We start from the raw sequence: 21438 nt of genomic DNA, 5'->3' as shown, positions 1-21438 counted from the left end.
GGCAGGAGACGGGGTTCCCGCGCGGATTCCGAGTGGGGGGGATCTAGGGAGCTTGGCACTGCGCCCCCCGGGAGAGCGATGGCTTTGAGGTCCTCTGCGGGTGTCTCACACTGGGGACACGCAAGAACTCCACATGAAGAAAGGAGACCACTTGATGGGGGAGTTTGGAAGGGCCCGGGAGAGCTTAAGGGATGGAAGGGGTACCCAGAACTATAGGGTTTTAGGTTCACAACGGGAACTTCGTCTTGTTTCGCTGAACCTCCTGGGGGAGGCCAGGAGGTGGTCTGCAGGATGGAAAGGGTCATCGTGTGTATACATCTATCTCCCATGCTCTGCAAGGTGACACGTGGGGTCCCAGATGGTACTTTGGAGCCCTGGTCAGCCTGTCTTGTGGTGCTGGATCAGGGGACCTGTTTTGTCTAGGAAGGGATTTGTTCAGGACTGGCGCTTTGGGGAATTTCTGAGCTGCTTTTCCAGAGTGTTCCTTGCAGCTTACTTTTTGGAATCACTTAGAGAAAAGCCCGAGTCATGGAGAACAAGAACTCTGGACCCAGGAACAGCCTGTCTTCAGGCACCAACACTTGATGCATGCAAGGTCCAAAGGTGACTTCTGAGGACAGTACAGGCTTTACCAGGGTTCCAACCTCAGGACTCAGTAGATTGAGAGGCCAAGGGAGACCTGCCTTATTGTGGAAGAGGACCTAAAGGAAGAACCTGGAAAGATTGGTCAAGGGAGCCCTGCCCTGGGGCCTTTGTGGAAGGGGTAGCAGGGCCAGCAATGCTGAGTCACGCTGAGCTCAGCTTGGCGGTGGTTGTGGGGTGGGGCGCTTGCCTCACCCTGGCTGACAGCCTGTTGTCCCCTTCTCTGAGAGGGCTGTGGTCTGTTTTTCCCTCCTGCCTTCCTTCCCCAAGTGTGGTCTGGCAGTTGTGTCTCTCCAGGATGGCTGCCCTACACATTTCTCCTGACTCCACGTCTGCGGTGCCCTGTTGATTTGGGCACAAAGTTACTCATTAACCACAGTGCTTCAGAGCCTGACCTTTGGTTTCCAACACCTGATAGCCTTGGACAAGGCTGTAAAAGACAAAAGCCAGGAACCCATCGAGAACAAGGACCCAAAGAGGGCAGGGGCACACAAATGTAAGTGGCGGGAGGTGGGGGGCCTGAATCCCCTAAAATGCACTCCCCTCCTCTTCATTTTTGGTACCTTCTCTGGCAATCTGACACTTAGAAGTTTGCTCCAATTTCTCTGGCCCTCTCCCTCCTTCCATTCTGTTCTTCCAGAAACAGCAGGGAAATCTCTGGACTCCCAGGCCCCTGTGGCCCTGTGGCCAGGGTAAAGGACAGCACTGTGTGCTTGTGTGTGGAGTAGTATGTCAAGCCCCTGCTTGGCTGCCTCAGGTGGACGGTGGGCCCGGTGCCCACACATGTGATTCCAGCTGGGTGGACATGGAACCACACAATCCAAAGTGGACCTGAGGTTTATTGTCCCCTCCCCCAGGCCACCATTCCCACCCTCCCAATAATTACAAAAGTAAGAAAAATGCCCATCCCATCCCCATTCGTCCCAGAAAAATGCCATAATTTATGAAGAAAAGACACAGTCCAAGGCAGCAGGCGGCCTCAGCTCATCTTCCAGATGGTGAGTGAGGCAGTGAGAACTCCAGCCACAAAGATGGTCACTGTCTGCCATGTGGGGGTCCCAAAGTATGAGAGGAGGCCATCCTGCGAACAGACATAAGTGTTACTTCAATACCAAACTGCAGGGGGAAGGGTGAAAGGGGCAGATATTTCACATGAGGGGATACTAAGGGGGCCCCGGGCCTATAATCCCAGCACCCAGGAATCTGAGGAAGCAGGGTCTCCAGTTTACCATCAACCTAGGAAATTTACTGAGACCCTCACTCTAGAAACAAAACACAGGGCCAGCATCTTGGCTCACAGGGGAAAGTGCTTGTTGCCAGGCCTTTATCAATGTAAATTCCACCTCCAGAACCAACAGGGTGGGAGAGAACAGACTACGACTGCAAATTATCCTGACTTCCACACAAACACAAGCAAAATAAATAAAAAGTACCCCCCCCGACCCATAAGCCCAGAAAGGGGGAGAAAACCCAAAACCATGATTATAATCTCGTGGTGGCTCACACATGTAATCCTAGCCCTTGAAGGTAAGACTGGAAGAACACGTTTGGACTAGTGTGGGCTACACAGTAACTACCAGAGCAGCCGTGGACTACACAGGAGGACCCAGGCTGCAGCTCAGTCTGGACAGTGCTTGGCTGGTGTGCACAAGGCCTGGATTCTCCCTAACACCTCATAAACTGGCAGGATGGAAGCAGGACAGTCAGAAGGTCAAGGGCATCTTCAGCTACACGGTAAGTTTGAGGACAGCCTAAGATACATGCACGAGACATCTCAATAAATGAATGAACACATGAGCTAACAAAGCAAGCTGGGGTCAAAAGGTCACCAGGGCGCTTGAGAGATTCTGGTAGGGAAGGCATTTTATCTGATGGCACCAATCAAATCAGGCCACAGCAAAGTCAGTTGGTACCAGATGCACCAGGCTGGTAGATATAAGGACACACATCTTAGATAATGTCTGAATGCCTGGGGCACTTGTGGTAACCCTTGTATCTAAACAAGTGTCTGTAGCTGGGTGCAATGGTGCATTCCTGTAATCCTAGCCCTTGGGAAGGCAGAGGCAGGCGGATCTCTGAGTTCAAGGCCAGCCTGGCCTACAAATCAAGTCCAGACTGCCAAGGCTACACAGAGAAACCCTGTCTTGAAAAGCAAATTTAAAAAAAAAAAAAAAGTGTATCTCAACCTGTAGTTCATGACTCCCACAAGGGTCACATATTAGATTTTTACCAGTAGCAAAATTAGTTATGAAGTAGCAATGAAATAATTTTATGGTTTGGGGTCACCACAACATGAGGAGCTGTATTAAAGGGTGGCAGCATTAGGAAGGCTGAGAACCAGACTCTAAAATGTAGCAGGGACTGAGGGGTCTCACCCAGCCACCCTGGTCTTGGATCCAGACAAGCAGCCGTTCTCGGAGGAAGTCCAGCGTCCAGTCCATGATGGTTTTGATTAGCTCCGGCACTTTGGTGCACAGGGCCTGCGGGGAATGGGAAGGTTACACTTGGCAATTGAATCCTGCTCCCACTGCCCGGGGAAGGTGACCTCAAGCCTTTGCTTTCAGCCCTCTGCCTTCACTAAGTTGTCTCTCCCCCATCGTTTGAGTCAGCTCCTTAATTATAAACTAGGAGGTTAACATTGACCAGCTCAGGAGCTGTGACTGCTAGATAAAAACTGAAAGGCAGGCTAGAGAGATGGCTCAGAGGTTAAGAGCACTGGCTGCTCTTCCAGAGGTCCTGAGTTCAACTCCCAGCAACTACGTGTTGGCTCATAACCACCTGCAATGAGATCTGGTGCCCTCTTGTGGTGTACAGGCACACATGCAGGCAGAATGTTATATAAAAATAAAAATAAAAAATCTTAAAAGAAAGAAAAGCTCGGCAGGGCATGGTGACACATGCCTGTAATCTTATTACTCAGGGAGGCAGAGGCAGGCAGATCATTTTGAGTTCAACCTGGTCTACAGAGTGAGCCCAATGAGGGCTACACAGAGAAACCCTGTCTTGAAAAACAAAACTGAAAGTCTCAAAGGTAAGGCTCAACAACAGAGCACTGACTTAGCATGTGTTTGCTCCTGGTTTGCATCCCAGCACCAAAAACAAACACTGGGAAGAAGAGAGCTATGAGTCCAGAATGTTGTAGTTGGCCAGCAGGGCCCAGATACCTAGGGTTTGTTTTTAACCTACCTACCTACTTATTTTTGTTTTTAAGTTTTATTTCTTTATTACTCATACAGTATTCTTCCTGCATTTGTGCCCACGGGCCAGAAGAGGCCAGTGGATCTCTTTATAGATGATTGCAAGCCACCATATGGGTTGCTGGGACTTGAACTCAGGACCTTTGGAAGAGCAGCCAGTGTTCTTAACCTCTGAGCCATCTCGCCAGCCCACCCTACTTATTTTTGAAGCTAGCCTTTCTCTATGTAACCCTGGCTGTCCAGGAACTCTCTGTAGACCAGGCTGGCTTAGAACTAGGATACAATATTGCCTCTGCCTGCTGAGTGCTGGGATTAAAGAAATGAATAGTAGACTCCCGACCTAGACACCTACTTCTTTTGGAAGGACAACAGTATGGAGCTCTAGGGTTCTATAGGGTCCTAGATGTACTTCTGGATTCCTGGGAACAACACTCTGGCAATCTGGAAAAGACTGAATGCCCACAAGGCCCACACTCCCGATTTTGTTGGAGCTGGAGTGTCCCAACCCTGCCCCAGGCTACCTCGAACTTCGGGACTAAAGTGATCCTCACGCCTTGGCCCTCAGGGTAGCTGGTACTATATACACATGCTACCAGGGCAGACAATGTGCCTCTCCATATTAGTGCGCTCTGATGCAGGCTGACTCTTGACTGCCTCAAAGCTTGGGGCAAAGCCACCTTCTAGAAAGGCTTTGTAGACCAAGGAAGCCCAGCTCCTGGCAGACTCAGGACTTGCTCTCCTGACTGGTACAGTGCTCTCTCCCTGACCTGCATTTTGGATTCCAAGGGGGCCTATTGTACAGACCACTACCCTTCTGTCTCTAATACTGAAGCCCCATCAGCCCAGGCATGAAACCACATCAAGGAGATGGGCGATGGCATGGAGGATGATCGGAGGAATGTGCTGACATGTGATGGTACCACTGAAAATAACAAGTCAAATACGCCAAGAAACGGATCTGCGGCAGGCTCCCTGCTCTGGCCCAGACACACCCCACCACACCCTGGTCTTGATCTTGTTCCACATTTAAAGATGATCTTGAACTCCTGATCCTACCTCCAACTTCCCAAGTGTTGGAGCTACAGGCATGCACCAGCCACACCTGGCTTCTGTGGCGCTAAAGCAGGGCTAGGAATACAAGCTAGGCAAGCACCCTATCATCTGCACAACAGTCCCAGCACGGTGGGCCCGGTGATGGTGGACGCAACCTAACGCTTCACCATGCTGAGGCTACTCAGCTCCACCATCTAGTGTCATGCTCATTTCTGGGGTTGGTTTTGTTTTTTAAAACTAGGTCTCAGGTAGCTCAGGATATCCCAAAGCTCAGCATTCAGCTGCAGCTAACTTTCATCTCCTAATACTCCAACCTCAGCCTCGCGAGTCCTAGAATTACAGATATGTACCACACAGCAGTTTTACGGCCACCTGCTCCGCTCTAGATTTCTAGACTTCTCTGACCCTTCTCAACACTCTGCTTGCCTTGACTTCACACCTGTCCAGCAACCAGAGCACCATCAAGGAAGGGACAGCCTGCTTTGTTCAGGGCAGAGGCCAGGCAGACAGGCCATCATATGTAAGGGCCGATACATTTTTTTAAATGGATAATCAAAGGTGCAGCCATTCAATACACAGCCACCCCTCTCCATTCCCTGGGCGTCACAGACCTGAGGGGGTGCACCTCTGGGGCCTATGGCGCTGTAGCCACCCACCTTGAGCACCAGTTTGCTAGCAAAGTAGAAGAGGGCAACAACACGGCCCCAGTTGAAGTTGCCATCAGCAAACATTTCAGCTGCCACCCGGAAGAAGACCTCTCGGGGAGAGTTCGTATCCACGTCGGCAATCATCCTACAGGAAAGAGAACAGAGGCTGGGCAAGGTGGTCAGAGACAGGCTGCGGGTCCCCACATCTTCCCCTGACAAGAAAACAAATGAAGGAAGGGGCTGAGAAGGAGACAACACACACCTAAGAAATCAAAGAAAATGAATGGCACCTTGAGTTAGTATTTCAAGGTCCTGGGGAGTAACAGAAGTAGGGGTTCAACTCAGCAGAAGCCTGTTTCCTTTATTTGTGGAGGGCAGGGGTAGGGCTCAGCAACAGAGCAGCTGCCTTAAGGGGCAGCTTGAGGTATGACCCACTGGTCACACCTGCCTTAACTCACCAGCGAGGGGCCAGAGCATGGCTCAGTGGAAGAGCCCCTACAAGCATCTGTCAGTGAGACATGGCTTTATGGTAGAGCATTTACACAGCACCCACTAGTGACAGGCTCCAAAGTACACCTCTGCCTAGCATTCATGCTCACATTCTAGGGGCTGTGAGCGTGGTTTGAACCCCCCCAGCGCCCAGCACCTGCCAAGCACCCACCAAGCAAGGGGCTGGGGTGCAGCTCAGGGGTAAAGAGGTCCTGGATTCTGTCCCCAGCACAGATTATCTGAGTCCAGTAAATGAACACCTGTCCCAAGAGTGCCCAGAGCCTGAGTTTCTGAGGTGGCAAGAAATGGCTGGATGGACCCGGTCCCCCAGGAGCCACACCTCTGCAGCTCCATGTTGCTATCCAGCTCATCGCCGATTCGCCTGAGACACTCGCTCAGCTTCTTGGTGGATGCATCCTGGGGTGGCTGCTGCAGGGTCAGCTCCGGTGTCTCCCCTGCCATCCTCCCCGCGCGATCATGGATGAAACTGGGAGTGAACGGAAAGCGAGGAGGGGCTCAGAGTGAGAACCGAGGTCGCTCTAGAAGCCCACCCGCCACCACAGGGCCTTACACTCACCCCTGCAGCAAAAAGGCCCCTGTCTTCATGATCTGCTCAGAGCTGGTGGGCCCTGGTGGAGAGAGGAGGAAAGGGGTGCCTGGACTCCTGGGTCCCTGGGAGAGGCAGGGGGCTGGACAGGCTCATAACCCTGAGGGGAGTCAGGGCTGGGGACCCAAGCGTCGAGACCATGGGAAGCCCGGCTGCTGCTGCCGATAGACAGGGGGCGGGACCCGGCCTGCATCCCAGCTCCTCCGCACACCCAGAAAGCCATACATCAAAAGCAAGCAGACCCCCGGCCCGAGGGGCGGCGCTGGGACCAGGCCCAACCCAGGCCACCAGCAGGAAGTGGCGCCAGCGACAAGCCCGGGCCTGCCCGGGGGCGCGCACGCGGATGTCCGCTTTCGGGGTACTGATGCGCCTGTCGGGACGGATCCGCGCGCCCCAGCCTGCTCCCGCCCGAGCCCAGAGCCGAAGGGGTCCCCAGGCCCCTCGACCGGGCCTCGTCCTCCGCCTCCCGCCTCACCGCCGCCTCCGAGCTGCTCCCCGGACCCGTCCATCACCGCCGCTGCCTCTCGCCGGGTGCGCCCCGGGCGGCTGCGGCGCGCCCCGGTCACGTGACCGCTCACGGACGTGCGCCCTTCACGTGGGTGCCCCGCAACATGGCCCCCGCCCCGCAGGAGCGGTCACGTGACCGCCCGCGCCGCCGCCAGAGTGCGCACGCGCGGCTCCACCCCGACTAGTTCCCAGAGATAGTCTTCCGTTATCCCTGTTATCTCTCTTTCCGTAGGTTTGTGTTAGGAGCGCCCTGAGGAGGCTGAAGCAGAGGGATTACCGCGAGCTCGAAGACTGCCTAGGATACGCCTGTCATGCCAGCGTGGGGAAGCTGAGGCAGGAGGGAGTGTTGCCTCAAGCTCAAAGCCAGGCAGGACCAGGTTGACGACCCATACCTGTAGTCAGCCCTGGAGACAGTGAAGTAGGAAGCTTGCAAAAGAGTTTGAGGCAAGCCTGGACTTCTGCGCTGTTAGAACTTACCTCAAAAAAACCAAAACAAACAAACAAAACAGGCAGTGCCTGTTGTCTGTTACATTTTAATATCAGCTAGAAGCAAGCAGATCTCTCAATCTGAGGTCAACCTGGTCTACAGAGCGAGTGACAGGTCAGTTCAGCTACACAGTGAGACCCTCGCTCAAAACGAAAAACGGAGAGGGGAAAGGACAGAGACGCTGGTATAGTGGTCCATCCCTGTAATCCCAGAACAGGGAAGCAAGACCTATGCAGAATTCCTGTCAATCTAGGATACTGAGACCTAGGATGCGGTGAGAGACTATAGTCTCAAAAGAAAAGAAGGGCTGGGCACTGGTGGCACATGCTTTAATCCCAGATCTCTGAGTTCGAGGCCAGCCTGGACTAAAAGCCAGTTCCAGGGCAGCCATGGCTACACAGAAAAACTCTGTCTCTAAAACAAACAAACAAAAACAATGATGAATGAGAGACAAAGAACAGATTCAGAATGTGAAGTAGCAACAGGACAGGACGGACTGGAGTATTCTACTAGGAATTTATCAGTCTTCTGAGGGTGGCTGGGACCCAGGAGAAGTTTTGAGCAGGGTAAGGGGAGAGTCACCTGCATGTCAGAGAGCCCTGGAGTTCTCTCCTGGAAAAGCCCTCCGCACCCGGACTTTGGTTTTTTGAGACAGGGTTTCTCTGTGTAGCCTTGGCTATCCTGGACTCACTCTGTAGACCAGGCTGACCTCAAACAGAGATCTGCCTGCCTCTGCCTCCCTGAGTGCTGTGATTGCATGTGTGCGCCGCCACCCCTGGCTATGTTTTCAGTAATTGCTGGTGGCTCTCACCTACCTCGATTTCACAAGAGGACCATATTGATTTGTTCTCAGTTCCCTAGAAACTAGCACACCGCTTGACACAGGGCTGCCTCCAGATGGATCGTTCAATGCCTGGCTAAATGTCAACCTACAGGAGGAGACCCTGGCTGCCTCTGGGACTCAAGACTTCTCAGAGCCTATCTCTCCCCTGAGCCTTGAAAGATGAGTTTTACATGAAAATTGAACTAATACACACACACACACACACACATATATATATAAAATGGACTACCAGCTCATGCTCGCTGCAGGGGCTGGAGGTCAGGGCGAGCATCTGCCAAAGGAGGAAGATGGCGATGGAAGACCTGCAGGCTCCTGCTTCGGGTCTTCACCGCTGAGGGAACAAGCCCTCCAGCGAGCGGCAGATCCACCTGGGTGGATGCAGTGAAGGAACTGACTAGCATAGTAACGGAAGTCCACCCAGACAGAAACAAGGGCACACACTTCAGTTTTGCAGTTGTCTTTATGGATCTAAAAGGACCTGGATGTCGAGCTAAGGAGACTGGCAGCACCGTGTCTGTCAGGAAGGGCACTGCTGACGACCCTGCAGCCACAGACACTCCAAACAGGAGATTATCTGGATGGCCATCATTCCTCCAACTGGGGCGCTGCCTTCGTCGGGAGGGATGAGACTGTACTGAATCCTATTGACTTTCTTGAAGTTATTTTTCAGCCAGTTTGTGAAGTAAACTTACTTAATCTTTTCCTCCCCTGAACTGTGTCATTAAGCCTTTAAATTTTCAACGAATTGTAACACATTAATTTAGGAATTAGAGTTGGATGTACTTTGCTCTATTAAACAAAGTCCATATGTTTTAAGCCCTTCCGTAAAATACAAAGAAATACTTAGCAGTTTGTATTGTGAAATACATGTGTGCAATAAAAAAAAAAAAAAAAAGGAAAGAAATAAAAGAAATGTTCCCCCTGAGCTCATATACTGGAGAAGACAGGCAGGTCCCCGTGTTACGGGAGAAGGTCATGGGACCTTTAAGAGGAGTCGCCTAGTGAGCGCTGGGATTAAAGGCCTGCACCACTGAGTCCAGAGATGACACTTCTCACTTTTATTTCTATTTTTATTTTATTTTTAAGAGAGCAGGGCTTTCTTTTTTGTTGTTGTTTTTTTCAATATTGGATTTCTCTGTGTAGCCTTGGCTGTCCTAGACTCATTTTGTAGACCAGGCTGGCCTGGAACTCACAGAGATGCTGGGACCAGGCATGCACCACCAACCCTGCGCCTGGCTGAGAAGGCTTTCTTGTTGGGCTATGGCAACCCTTGGCAGAGTGGCTACCATGCATAAGATGGGTGATTTGCTCTCTCACGCTGCATAGTCCACACATGGAGATACACCTGTAGATGCCACGGTGGAGGCTACAGATAGACCTATAGATGCCAAGGTTGTGGAGGCAAGAAAATAAAATAATTCAGCTACACAGAAGGAGTCTGAAATCAGCCTGGATTACATGACTCTCAGTCTAAACAACAACAAGAAGAGACGGCCTATCTGTTACGAGCACTTGCTCTTCTTACAGAGGACCAGGTTCCCTGGCCAGCATGCACACCAGACAGCACTCAACTGCCTGTAACTCCAGCTAAAGGGACCAAACTCCCTCTCTTGGCCTCTTTGGCCACTGCATACACTTTTACATATGCACACACCCACACATATGCCCACATAAACACACACGATTAAAAGGAAGTGTAGCTGGGCATGGTGGTGCCCTCTGGGAGTTCAAGGGCCCCTGTTCTGTATAGTGAGTCCTGGGACAGCAGAAGCAGGAAAGTCACACAGAAGCAGCATTACAGCGCAATTAGGAGCAAAGAGTGGTGAACAAAAGTATACATGTCTATGATCGGTTCATTTTCTCTACTCTTGCACAGTCCAGAATCCCTGCCTGCCTAGGCCTGGTGCCACCCATAGGGAATTGAGCCTTCAATTAACAAAAATAATCCCCACAAACATGACCACTGGTCAACCGAATCTAGACTATCCCTTCTTAAGGGACTATCTCTTCCTTGACAAGTCTACATTACATCTAGTTGACAACGCTAAAAGTCACAGCACACAAGAGGCCCTGGTTTGTGTGCATGCATTATTGGGTGGCATGTACTTTATCAACTAAGCCTCCTCCCCATCCATACTTTCTGTGGGGTGTGTGTGTGTGTGTGTGTGTGTGTGTGTACACACAGATCTGCACTCATGAAAATCAGAACAACTATGGGAGTCAGTCACCATGTGAGCCCAGGGTTGTTAGAACCAATGAAATGATGATGCACACAGCAGACTTTATATGAAAGAAGTTTATTGGATGGAGATGAAGAGAGAGAGAAAAGGAGAGAGCGAGACATGATAGGGAGAAGGGACAGGGCGCCCCGACAGAGAAAGGGGAGAGGGCAAGAGACGAGACAAAGTGGCAGGCTGAACCTTTTAAGGAGAAACTTAACCAATGCCTACCAGGTGTGGCTACCTGGCAGATGACACACGATGACATCATTGGTTGCTAGGCAACCCAGAAGCAGGCTGCCTAAATACTAACACAGGGACTGAACTCGAGTCATCAAATTTGGCTTTATGCATCTTTATCTACCAGGCATGGTGGCACATGCCTTTAATCCCAGTACTAGCACTCGGGAGGCAGAGGTAGGCAGATCGATATGTGTTCGAGACCAGTCTGGTCTATCATTATGCATACGTTATGAAGTTCTGGGGATTGAACCTTGGGTTCAGCGCATGCTAGGCAGGCACTCTACCAACTGAGCTACATCTCAGCCCCAAGTTTCTCACTTTGATACCTTGACTGAGGCAGCATTGCCGTGTTTAACTCACCTGGAAAAAAAAAGATACAAAACCCAAAGTACAGCTTTCATCAAGACATACCAGTTATTCACCATCATAATATTAGAAATTCAAAAGACAAGGCACTAAATTGGGAAGGTCTGGTTTTATTAAAGTTTGTTATTTCAGTTAATGGGTGTGTGCACATGAGTGCAGTGCCCATGAAAACCAGAAGAGGGCAGCAGATCCTGTTGGGATTACTTTGCCTCACATTGAAAAGGTGTGTATTTTCAGTTGTTAATTCCAAACTGGCAAAGAGCTAAATCCTGGCAGGATGTTTGTACTGTAATTTCTATGGCTCACCACAGGTTTTCTATTTGTAAATGCTTGTTCTTCCTCCTCCCTCCCCCCAATGGCATCCTATAAGAGATGGATCAGGTCTTGTCTTGCTGATAATTGGTTCAGACTGGAATGTGGCTTTTTATGTGATAAAGAGCTAACAGCCCTAGCCAGCCTGGTAGTGCACGTCTGTAATCCCAAATCCCAGCACTCAGGGAGGCAGAGGCAGGCAGATCTCTGTGAGTTTGAGGTCAGCCTGGTCTACAGAGCAAGTCCAGGACAGCCAAGTCTACACAGAGAAACCTTGTCTTGAAAAACAAAACAAAAAATAAAAAATGGCAAAAGAGCTGATGGCCCAAAGCTGGAGCAGAAAGTACAGGGGCAGGGCTCCTGAACAGATAGAGACACAGAGTTTCAGGAAACATGGGCAGACTTGAAAAGATTCTGGTGTTAAGCCCAGTTCGAGAGACCCCCAAAAGACAATCAGGAGTCCATCGCAGAACACAAGAGGATCTTTATTTGGAGCTCGAGCTGAGACTCTCAGAGACACCAAGGCATTGATAGTGAGCTCTGAGCTCCAGATTGTGGGTGATTTATAGATTCCTGTCCCTCCCAGAGCACTCAAAGCGTAGGGATGCCAGCCTGGCAAGCCTCCAGTGGTTAAAACAGAAAAGGGGAGGCTACATTTCAGAAATGATTTGCTGTGGTGGTCTGTGCTGTTTTCAGGAGTTTCCTGGCAACTCTATCCCTGGTGAGCACCAAAGAACGTCCCCCTGGAGCTTTCTGCAAATGTGGCAAAGCTGCCACTGGGCTAGAAACTGCCTTTGACCTCAACTGCATACAACTGTCCAAACTGGAGAAGCAGGGAGCTGGGAGTCGATTCCTCTGCTTTGCCTAGATGAGGTAGGACAGTCCTTCACAATTCCTGCTTCATGGGACGTCTGTCAGAGCTTCTGGGCCTAGCGGCCCACTGACACAGAGGAAATCAGGCAGCCAGTAATTCTCTGTTTTTTTTTTTTTTAAGACCATATAGTTGGTCACAAAGCGAGCCTCAACAGATACAAGAAGATTGAAATAATCCCCTGTATCCTGTCTGATCACCATGGAATAAAGCTGGACCTCAACAACAGAAATAGCAAAAAGCCTACACACACATGGAAACTGAACAACTTGTTACTAAATGACAGCTGGGTCAGGGAAGAAATAAAGAAATTGAAGTCTTTCTAGAATTCAATGAAAATGAAGACACAACATACCCAAACTTGTGGGACACAATGAAAGCAGTGCTAAAAGTTCATAGCACTAAGTGCCTTCAAGAAGAAATTTGAGACAGCGCATTCAAGCAACTTAATGGCTCACCTAAAAACCCTAGAAAAAGAAGAAGCAGACACACCAAAAAGGAGTAGACGGCTGGAAATAATCAAACTCAGGGCTGAAATCAATCAATTAGAAACAAATAAAACAATTCAAAGAATCAATGAAACCAAAAGCTGGTTCTTTGAGAAAATCAGCAAGATTGACAAACCCTTAGCCAAGCTAACTAAAAGACAGAGAGACACCGTCCAAATCAACAAAATCAGAAATGAAAAGGGGGACATAACTACAGACACTGAGGAAATCCAAACAATCATTAGGACTTACTTCAAAAGTCTATATGCCACAAAATATGAAAACCTAAATGAAATGGACAATTTTCTTGATCGATTCGACTTACCAAAGCTGAATCAGGACCAGGTAAATCAATTAAATAGTCCTACATCCTCCAAGGAAATAGAAGCAGTCATCGAAAGTCTCCCATCCAAAAAAAGCCCAGGACCAGATGGTTTCAGTGCAGAATTCTACCAGAGCTTCAAAGAAGAGCTAACTCCAGTTCTCTTCAAACTATTCCACAAAATAGAAACAGAAGGAACATTACCAAACTCATTCAATGAAGCCACAGTCACCTTGGTACCTAAACCACACAAAGACCCAACAAAGAAAGAGAATTTCAGGCCAATCTCCCTTATGAACAGTGATGCAAAAATACTCAACAAAATACTTGCAAATCGAATACAAGAACACATCAAAGATATCATCCACTATGACCAAGTAGGCTTCATCCCAGGTATGCAGGGGTGGTTCAATATACGGAAATACATCAATGTGATCCACCATATTAACAAACTGAAAGAAAAAAACACATAATAATCTCTTTAGATGCTGAAAAAGCATTTGACAAAATCCAACATCCATTCATGTTTAAAGTATTGGAGAGATCAGGGATACAAGGCACATATCTAAACATAGTAAAGGCGATATACAGCAAGCCTATAGCCAACATCAAACTGAACGGAGAGAAACTTAAAGCAATCCCATTGAAATCAGGGACAAGACAAGGCTGCCCACTCTCTCCATATCTCTTCAACATAGTGCTGGAAGTCCTTGCTAGAGCAATAAGACAGTTGAAGGAGATCAAGGGGATACAAATTGGAAAAGAAGTCAAATTATCACTATTTGCAGATGATATGATAGTATACATGAGTGACCCCAAAAACTCTACCAGGGAACTCCTACAGGTGATAAAACCTTCAGCAAAGTGGCCAGATACAAAATTAATTCAAAAAAATCAATAACCCTCCTATATACAAAAGACAAAAGGGCTGAGAGAGAAATTAGGGAAACAACACCCTTCACAATAGCCACAAATGACATAAAGTACCTTGGAGTAACCCTAACCAAGCAAGTCAAAGACTTGTATGAAAAAAATTTCAAGTCTCTGAAGAAAGAATTAGAAGAAGATATCAGAAGATGGAAAGATCTCCCATGCTCATGGCTTGGCAGGATTAACATAGTAAAAATGGCCATCTTACCAAAAGCAATCTACAGATTCAATGCAATTCCCATCAAATTACCAACACAATTCTTTACAGACATAGAAAGAAAAATTCTCAACTTCATATGGAATAACAAGAAATCTAGAATTGCTAAAACAATCCTCTACAATAAAACATCTTCTGGGGGTATCTCCATCCCTGATCTCAAGCTGTACTATAGAGCAACAGTAATAAAAACTGCATGGTACTGGCACAGAAACAGAATGGTGGATCAATGGAACCAAACAGAGGACCCAGTGATAAACCCACACACTTATGGACACCTGATCTTTGACAAAGATGCCAAAACCATACAATGGAGAAAAGACAGCATCTTCAACAAATGGTGCTGGCAAAACTGGATGTCTACATGTAGAAAAATGAAAATAGATCCATACTTATCACCCTGCACAAAACTGAAGCCCAAGTGGATCAAAGACCTCAACATAAACCCAGACACATTAAATCGGTTAGAAAAAAAAGTGGGCAATACCCTTAAATTCATTGGCACAGGAGACAACTCCTGAACAGAACACCAACAGCACAGGCTCTAAGAGCAACAATCAATAAATGGGACCTCATGAAGCTGAAAAGCTTCTGTAAATCAAAGGACACCGTCATCAAAACAAAACGACTGCCTACAGATTGGGAAAGAATCTTCACTAACCCTCTATCTGATAGAGGACTAATATCCAGTATATATAAAGAACTAAAGAAGCTGAAAAGCAGCAAACCAAGTAATCCAATTAAAAAATGGGGAACAGAGCTAAACAGAGAATTCTCTGTAGAGGAATATTGAATGGCAGAGAAACACTTAAAGAAATGCTCAACGTCATTAGCCATTAGGGAAATGCAAATCAAAATGACCCTGAGATTTCACCTTACACCCAACAGAATGGCCAAGATGAAAAACTCAAGTGACAACACATGCTGGAGAGGTTGTGGAGAAAGGGGAACCCTCCTCCACTGCTGGTGGGAATGTAAACTTGTACAACCACTCTGGAAATCAATCTGGTGCTTTCTCAGACAATTAGGAATAGCACTTCCTCAAGACCCAGCCATACCACTCCTAGGCATATATCCAAAAGAGGCTCAAGTACACAATAAAGACATTTGCTCAACCATGTTTGTAGCAGCTTTATTTGTAATAGCCAGAAGCTGGAAACAGCCCAGATGCCCCTCAACTGAAGAATGGATGCAGAAATTGTAGTATATCTACACAATGGAGTATTACTCAGCAATGAAAAATAAGGAAATCATGAAATCTGTAGGTAAATGGTGGGACCTGGAAAGGATCATCCTGAGTGAGCTGTCCCAGAAGCAGAAAGACACACACGATATATACTCACTCATATAGACATAACATAGGATACACCTACTAAAAACTGTACATCTAAAGAAACTAAGCAAGAGAGAGGACCCTGACTAAAACGCTCAATCCCCATCCTGAAAGGCAATTTAGGAAACAACCTAGGAACCTGCCACAGAGGGCCTCTGAAAGCCTCTGCCTTGCAGACTATCAAAGCAGACGCTGAGACTTATGGCCAACTGTTGGGTAGAGTGCATGGAATCTTATGTAAGAAGTGGGAAATAGCAAGAGCTGGAGAGGACAGGAACTCCACAAGGAGAGCAACAGAACCAGAAATTTGAACACAGAGGTCTTCCCAGAGACTCATACTCCAACCAAGTACCAGGCATGGAGATAACCTAGAACCCCTGCACAGATGTAGCCCATGGCAGCTCAGTCTTCAAGTGGGTTCCATAGTAATGGGAACAGGGACTGCCTCTGACATGAACTAATTGGCCTGCTCTTTGATCACCACCCCCTGAGGGGGGAGCAGCCTTACCAGGCCACAGAAGATGACAATGCAGCCACTCCTGATGAGATCTGATAGACTAGGATCAGAAGGAAGGAGAGGAGGAGCTCCCCTATCAGTGCACTTGGGGAGCGGCATGCATGAGGAAGGGGGAGGGAGGGTGGGATCAGGAGGGGAGGAGAAAGGGGCTTATGGGGGAGTACAAAATGAATAAAATGTAATTAATAGTAAAAAAAATAAAAAAAATTAAAAAAAGATTCAGAAGCAGCTTGCTCTGCACTTCCTGTTTATTCAGGTAAAATTATCCTTCTCGAGTCTCTGATGGGGTTGAAGACTAGAGAGTAATAGTTTTACAGTTCTCCTTGTTACCAGATTCATTAAAAAAAACACACACACAAAAGAGGTGTAAAATTTGTAAAGATTAAAGGCATAAAAGCTTAAGTTGTTTTAGAATGGAAGCTGTTCTAAGTGTGATAGTTGCGGGTTATGAAGAATAGAGAATGTGAAAGCTTGAAAGGTGATAAAGTATTTAGGTACAGAACTTTGGACTCACCATATAGGATAGATAGTGGAACACTTTCTCCTAGCTTGCAAAATACAAATGGACTAAACATTGTGAATATAATTCTTACCCTGATAGTTTCTGTAATTGTTCTAATTGTATATAGTTTATTGATGTTAGAGATAAAGCCATTTCTTGTGTCCCTGTATTTTCAATTGTTAATTCTGTGCTGGCAGAGAGCTAAGTGTTGGCAGGATTTGGGTATGGTAATTTCTATGGCTCATCTTTGGCTTTCTTCCTCACCTGCCCAAGAGCAACCCAAAAGAGATGGATCCGACCTTGCATTGCTTCTGATTGGTTCAGCCTGGAATGTGGCTTTTTGTAATAAAGAGCTGACAGCCCAAAGCTGGGGCAGGAAGTATAGGGGTGAGACTTCTGGGCAGGCAGAGACTCGGGCAGAGTCATAGGAGACACAGACAGACCGAAAAAGATGTAGAAGAAAGCAGGAGGAGGATGGATGGAGCAGGTAGAGGCAGGGAGAGCCTTGTGGAGAGAGTGTAATGAAGTTTTGGTTTCTTTAAAAACTCAGTTATGCTACGTAAATATGTTTTTGTTTTAATCCCAAGTGTGGGATTTTAGCTGGGGGCTTTAGCTTGTCTACCACTGATAACTGTCTCATGCGGGGTGTGGCCTTTGACAGCTGGTAACAGCCTCTGGCGCGGCACAAAGAGGGGTGTGGTCAAGGGCTCTGAGGACATAAATAAATATGAGAGCCGGAAGGAGAAGGGCTGCGCCGCTGGCTTGCGGCGAGTGGCCGACTGAACAGAGCAGAGACAGCCGGTGTGGAGGTTTGGAGCAGACAGCCAGAGACACGCTGGGGTGCAGCAGCCTGGAGACTTCTGGCTGCCTTTGCTGTTGATGGAGATTGGTACAGCCAGCTGGGGGAAGTGAAGGGGTCTGTGCCCCTCCCCCCACTTTCTCTCTCCTACTTAGGGTGGGAGCTGGGAAGGCAGAGGCTTTAAGGAACCCAAATAAAATAGTTTAAAAATGAGCGCTACAGTTGGTGCTCAATGTGCTTGGTAAGAAACGAAGAAACGAAAACAGAGAAAAAGGGCTAACAAGTGACCCCCTGACCTGGCTTAGGAATGATGGGACTCAGTTCTAATGCTCAACAGGAATCATGAAGGAAGGAAGGAACTTTTTCAAGACGTCAGCAAAAAACTTACAGCAGCAGCTGCTGCTGCTGCTAGGTTTTCTCCTGTGCTGCTCTCAGGGAGAATTTTATATTTTTTGCTTTGTCTTCTTTCTGGGCTCCATTTTTTAAAAAGACTGGAAGAATAACTGAAAAGTTATGAATGGATATGAAGGGGTTTGACAAAAAAGTGAATGAAATACAAAAACCGGAAGTGTTACCCAATTCTGTTGTTTTGGAAAGGATTGCAGAGCTCTCGGTTTGCAGGTCGAGATTGAAGCACTTAGGAAGAAAACAGCGCCACTGATAGAGGGAAAACTGTTGTATTGTAGATTAATATTGTTGTAGGTTTATCTTTTATTAATGCTGCTGTTAATCCTAAACCGGCTGTATAACCAAATCATTACACAGAGAATAGGATTTATTTAAATAACCTAGATCACAATGCTGGGCAATAATTGTTCCGTCCTAAACCTCCAAGCCCTCATAGCTTTCCCAGCCTTTGTGCAACACACACCTGCTAATGAGGGTGACGAGGAGACAGGAGCCCAGAAGAAATGCCAGATCTAAGGCATTGTAGAGAGTCTATTGTAATGAAAGGATCAGACTAACTTTGTAACCTATGTCTTTTAAAGCCTATATTTTTGAGTTTTAGGCCCAGGTTAAGCTAAAGCCTCTTAGTATCTTTCCAGAGAACAGAGGAATGTGACCCTGGCCATCTGTGAGGACAGATATAAAAAAGCGAGGAAGCAATGACCTTCACTCAGCAAAAAGAATGACCAGACCCTAGTCTTCGATATAGGGTTTCTTAGCAACCAACCCAGATGGCCTCAGTCCTTCTGAGTAGCCCCTGACCTCCAGCCAAAAGCCCGCAGCCCCGATCTTCAAGGATGAGCTAACCACCCCCACCTTTAATTGCAGCCACATCCACGCTTGGCAGGACTGGCCAACCTTGAGCACCTAAGACTAACCAATTATCTTACTTTATAGCTTCCTCATCCAATCCTGAATTGCCAATCCCTGAATTGCAACCCCTGAAAATTCCCGTACTTTATCCTTTAAAAACCCAAGGCCTTTGTCTCCCAGTGCCACTCTTTGCTGACCAGCTGGGGTGACCCCATTGCACAGTGGTTAAAATAAACCTCTTGCGATTTTGCATCGATGAGATCTGTCTCCTGAGTTCTCTTCATCCCTTCTGGCTCATGCTGGGCCAGTACAGTATGGAATGCATTCACCTTTCGATAAACAAATGTTGAGTAACTGGGCTATGCAAAATAGATTTCTCCCCAAGATTGGAAGGGATGGGTGTCAACTGTGCTAGAAGCTGGTCAGCAGTTACAGTGGTTATCATGGTGGAGGAATGAAGCCTCAAAAATAGAACAACAAAATAGAGCAAGCGGGATAAATGTTGTTAAAGATCAATTGCTTGGTGAAGGGCGTTAGGCTGACGTGTGAGAACAAATCTGATCTGACGTTGTAGTAACTGAACGCCACGTTGCAAACCCAGGAACTTGGGACGTGGTTGAGGAGCCCAGTATGGGTTCAGCTGTTAATAGCGCTGTATCAGACCCTGAGGCCAGACAAGTGCTGATACAGATCTTGGTGTGTGAGAACTCAGATACCGAAGAGAGTGCTCACTTAAAAGCCTGGCAGCCCCGTAGACAAACGGATAAGAGAGACACCTGATCATGGCTCTCAGGAGCATCGTGCCAATATCACAGGACAAGCCGTGGCTAGAAGTCCCCCAAATCAAAATGCCCGGCACCTTAATTGTGTTGAATTTGGCCATTTCCAAAGACATTATAAGACTAGAAACTTCAGAGCTCAAAATGGTAGATTCACTAACTCTAAGAATTATGGTAATTTCACTCGTAGCCACAAACAGGCAGTTTCTGGCTGCAATGTTCTAATGCCCAGATTCCCCAAAATGTGTAGGCATTGTAAGAAGGGAAAACACTGGAGAGTAATGAATATGTATCTAAATAGGGTTTAGAAGGTAATCTCTTGGGGGCTGGAGAGATGGGTCAGAGGTTAAGAGCACTGCTTGCTCTTCCAGAGGTCATGAGTTCAATTCCCAGCAACCACATGGTGGCTCACAACCATCTATAATGAGATCTAGTGCCCTCTTCTGGTGTTCAGATGCACATGCAGACAGAACATTGTATACATAATGAAATAAATAAATAAATCTTAAAAAAAAAAAAAAAAGGAAGGTAATCTCTTGGAGGGGCCTGTCAGCTCAAGGCCCCACAGCAAAATATAAGAGCCATCTTCCCTTGTTCAGCTAGGACAAGCAGGGATGAAGATCAAAACTAAAAATGACTGATCTCACCCCTCCATCGAGGCTTGGGGATCTGGGTCTCACACTATCCCAAAAGCTCAGTGTTACAAAATAACCACTGGTGTCTACGATCCTTGGTCTTCAGGGCTAGTAAGGACAATCCTGGGAAGAAGCGGTTAACTTCTCGAGGATTGATTGTGCATCCTGGAGTTACAGATTGGGTTTTTGAGGAAGAAATTAAGAGCATGGCCTATGTAAAGAAGAAGATGCAAATCTAGGCAGGGGATAGAACTGCTCAGCTGTTACTGTTCCCTTACATCAGGGGCAGGGCACTTGAGGATACCCAAAACATGTTTTACACGCCCCCCACACAGCAAGAAGTAATTTTAAGAACAGGACAACCCCATTCCCAAGAGGTGGGGTGGGTGTTTTTGATCTTTTAGTGGGTTATGGGTTAGTCATGCTAGGGAAGGAAACAAAGTAAAGGTTAGAATCAGGGACCTCTCTTTCTCCTCTCTAGCCTTCTTTTTCTCTTAGCTAGTGTTAGGGGAAAGGAGGAAAAAGGGGGAATGGTAAAAGAAAAAATCCTATAGCTTTTATCCTATAGATTATTGAATCTACTACCCTGGAATAGTATTTATTGTATGGATTATTATTTATTGATAGAAATTTAAGACTGCTTTTTTTTCATTTTTTGCTTAATGTATTGTACATACGCAACTTAAGTCTAACTATTGCAAACTGATCAAGATGGTTGGAGATGCAAACTAGATGCAAATAATCTTAAATGCAGTCTTGTTAGATAGTTGTTCTTCATTCAGGGAGGGCCTGGATTCTGGTTGGGGTCCTGGAACTAGGCTTCTGGATGGAGAATGAGGGATTCCGTTTCTCTCAAGGGCAGCCAGAGCATATTAGGGTGAGGCCTGGATGCACTAAGCCAGGGTGTGGAAAAGGGTTTCCACAGTGTTACAATTTAGCTCTTTTAACAAGAGGTCGCCAGTGTCAATGGAATCTCGCTGAAGTGTTACAGCTTGACAATGCCTGGTTGGCTTACGGCCAACACAGGCCTGTTGAGGCCCAGGTCCAGCAGGCTAAAGGGCAGGCCCAGTGAGACAGGACCTGGCAGGGGATAAATGACGACTCTCAGGTGAGAAAGCTGGAACCTTTATTCATGTGAATCAAGGGCATATAAATCCTTTTAAAGATCTGAT

At 47.4% G+C, this 21438-nt stretch overlaps 1 protein-coding gene across 3 annotated transcripts; it reads right to left on the bottom strand.

Moving 5' to 3' along the window:
• Positions 1-1463: 1463 nt before the first annotated feature.
• Positions 1464-7254, bottom strand: Bax (BCL2 associated X, apoptosis regulator). 3 transcript variants are annotated; one of them, XM_021656652.2, is made up of 7 exons: positions 7111-7254; positions 6606-6657; positions 6369-6515; positions 5549-5684; positions 2999-3122; positions 2249-2275; positions 1464-1723 (listed from the first exon to the last, which is right to left on the bottom strand). In XM_021656652.2, exons 1-7 carry the CDS (start codon positions 7142-7144, stop codon positions 1584-1586), a joined length of 660 nt encoding a protein of 219 aa, XP_021512327.1. In that variant the 5' UTR covers positions 7145-7254; the 3' UTR covers positions 1464-1583. The 3 variants fall into 3 exon arrangements, with proteins under 3 accessions (XP_021512327.1, XP_021512324.1, XP_021512325.1); XM_021656649.2 differs by lacking the exon at positions 2249-2275 and having other exon boundaries at positions 3018-3122; positions 7111-7249; XM_021656650.2 differs by lacking the exons at positions 2249-2275; positions 6606-6657 and having other exon boundaries at positions 3018-3122; positions 6369-6516; positions 7110-7201.
• Between the last annotated feature and the right edge of the window lie 14184 nt (positions 7255-21438).

This window comes from Meriones unguiculatus, chromosome 1 (genome assembly GCF_030254825.1).
Source record: "Meriones unguiculatus strain TT.TT164.6M chromosome 1, Bangor_MerUng_6.1, whole genome shotgun sequence".
Lineage (NCBI taxonomy): Eukaryota > Metazoa > Chordata > Mammalia > Rodentia > Muridae > Meriones > Meriones unguiculatus.
The sequence above is the reverse complement of the archived record's forward strand: the minus strand, read 5'-3'. Positions and strand labels throughout refer to the sequence as shown.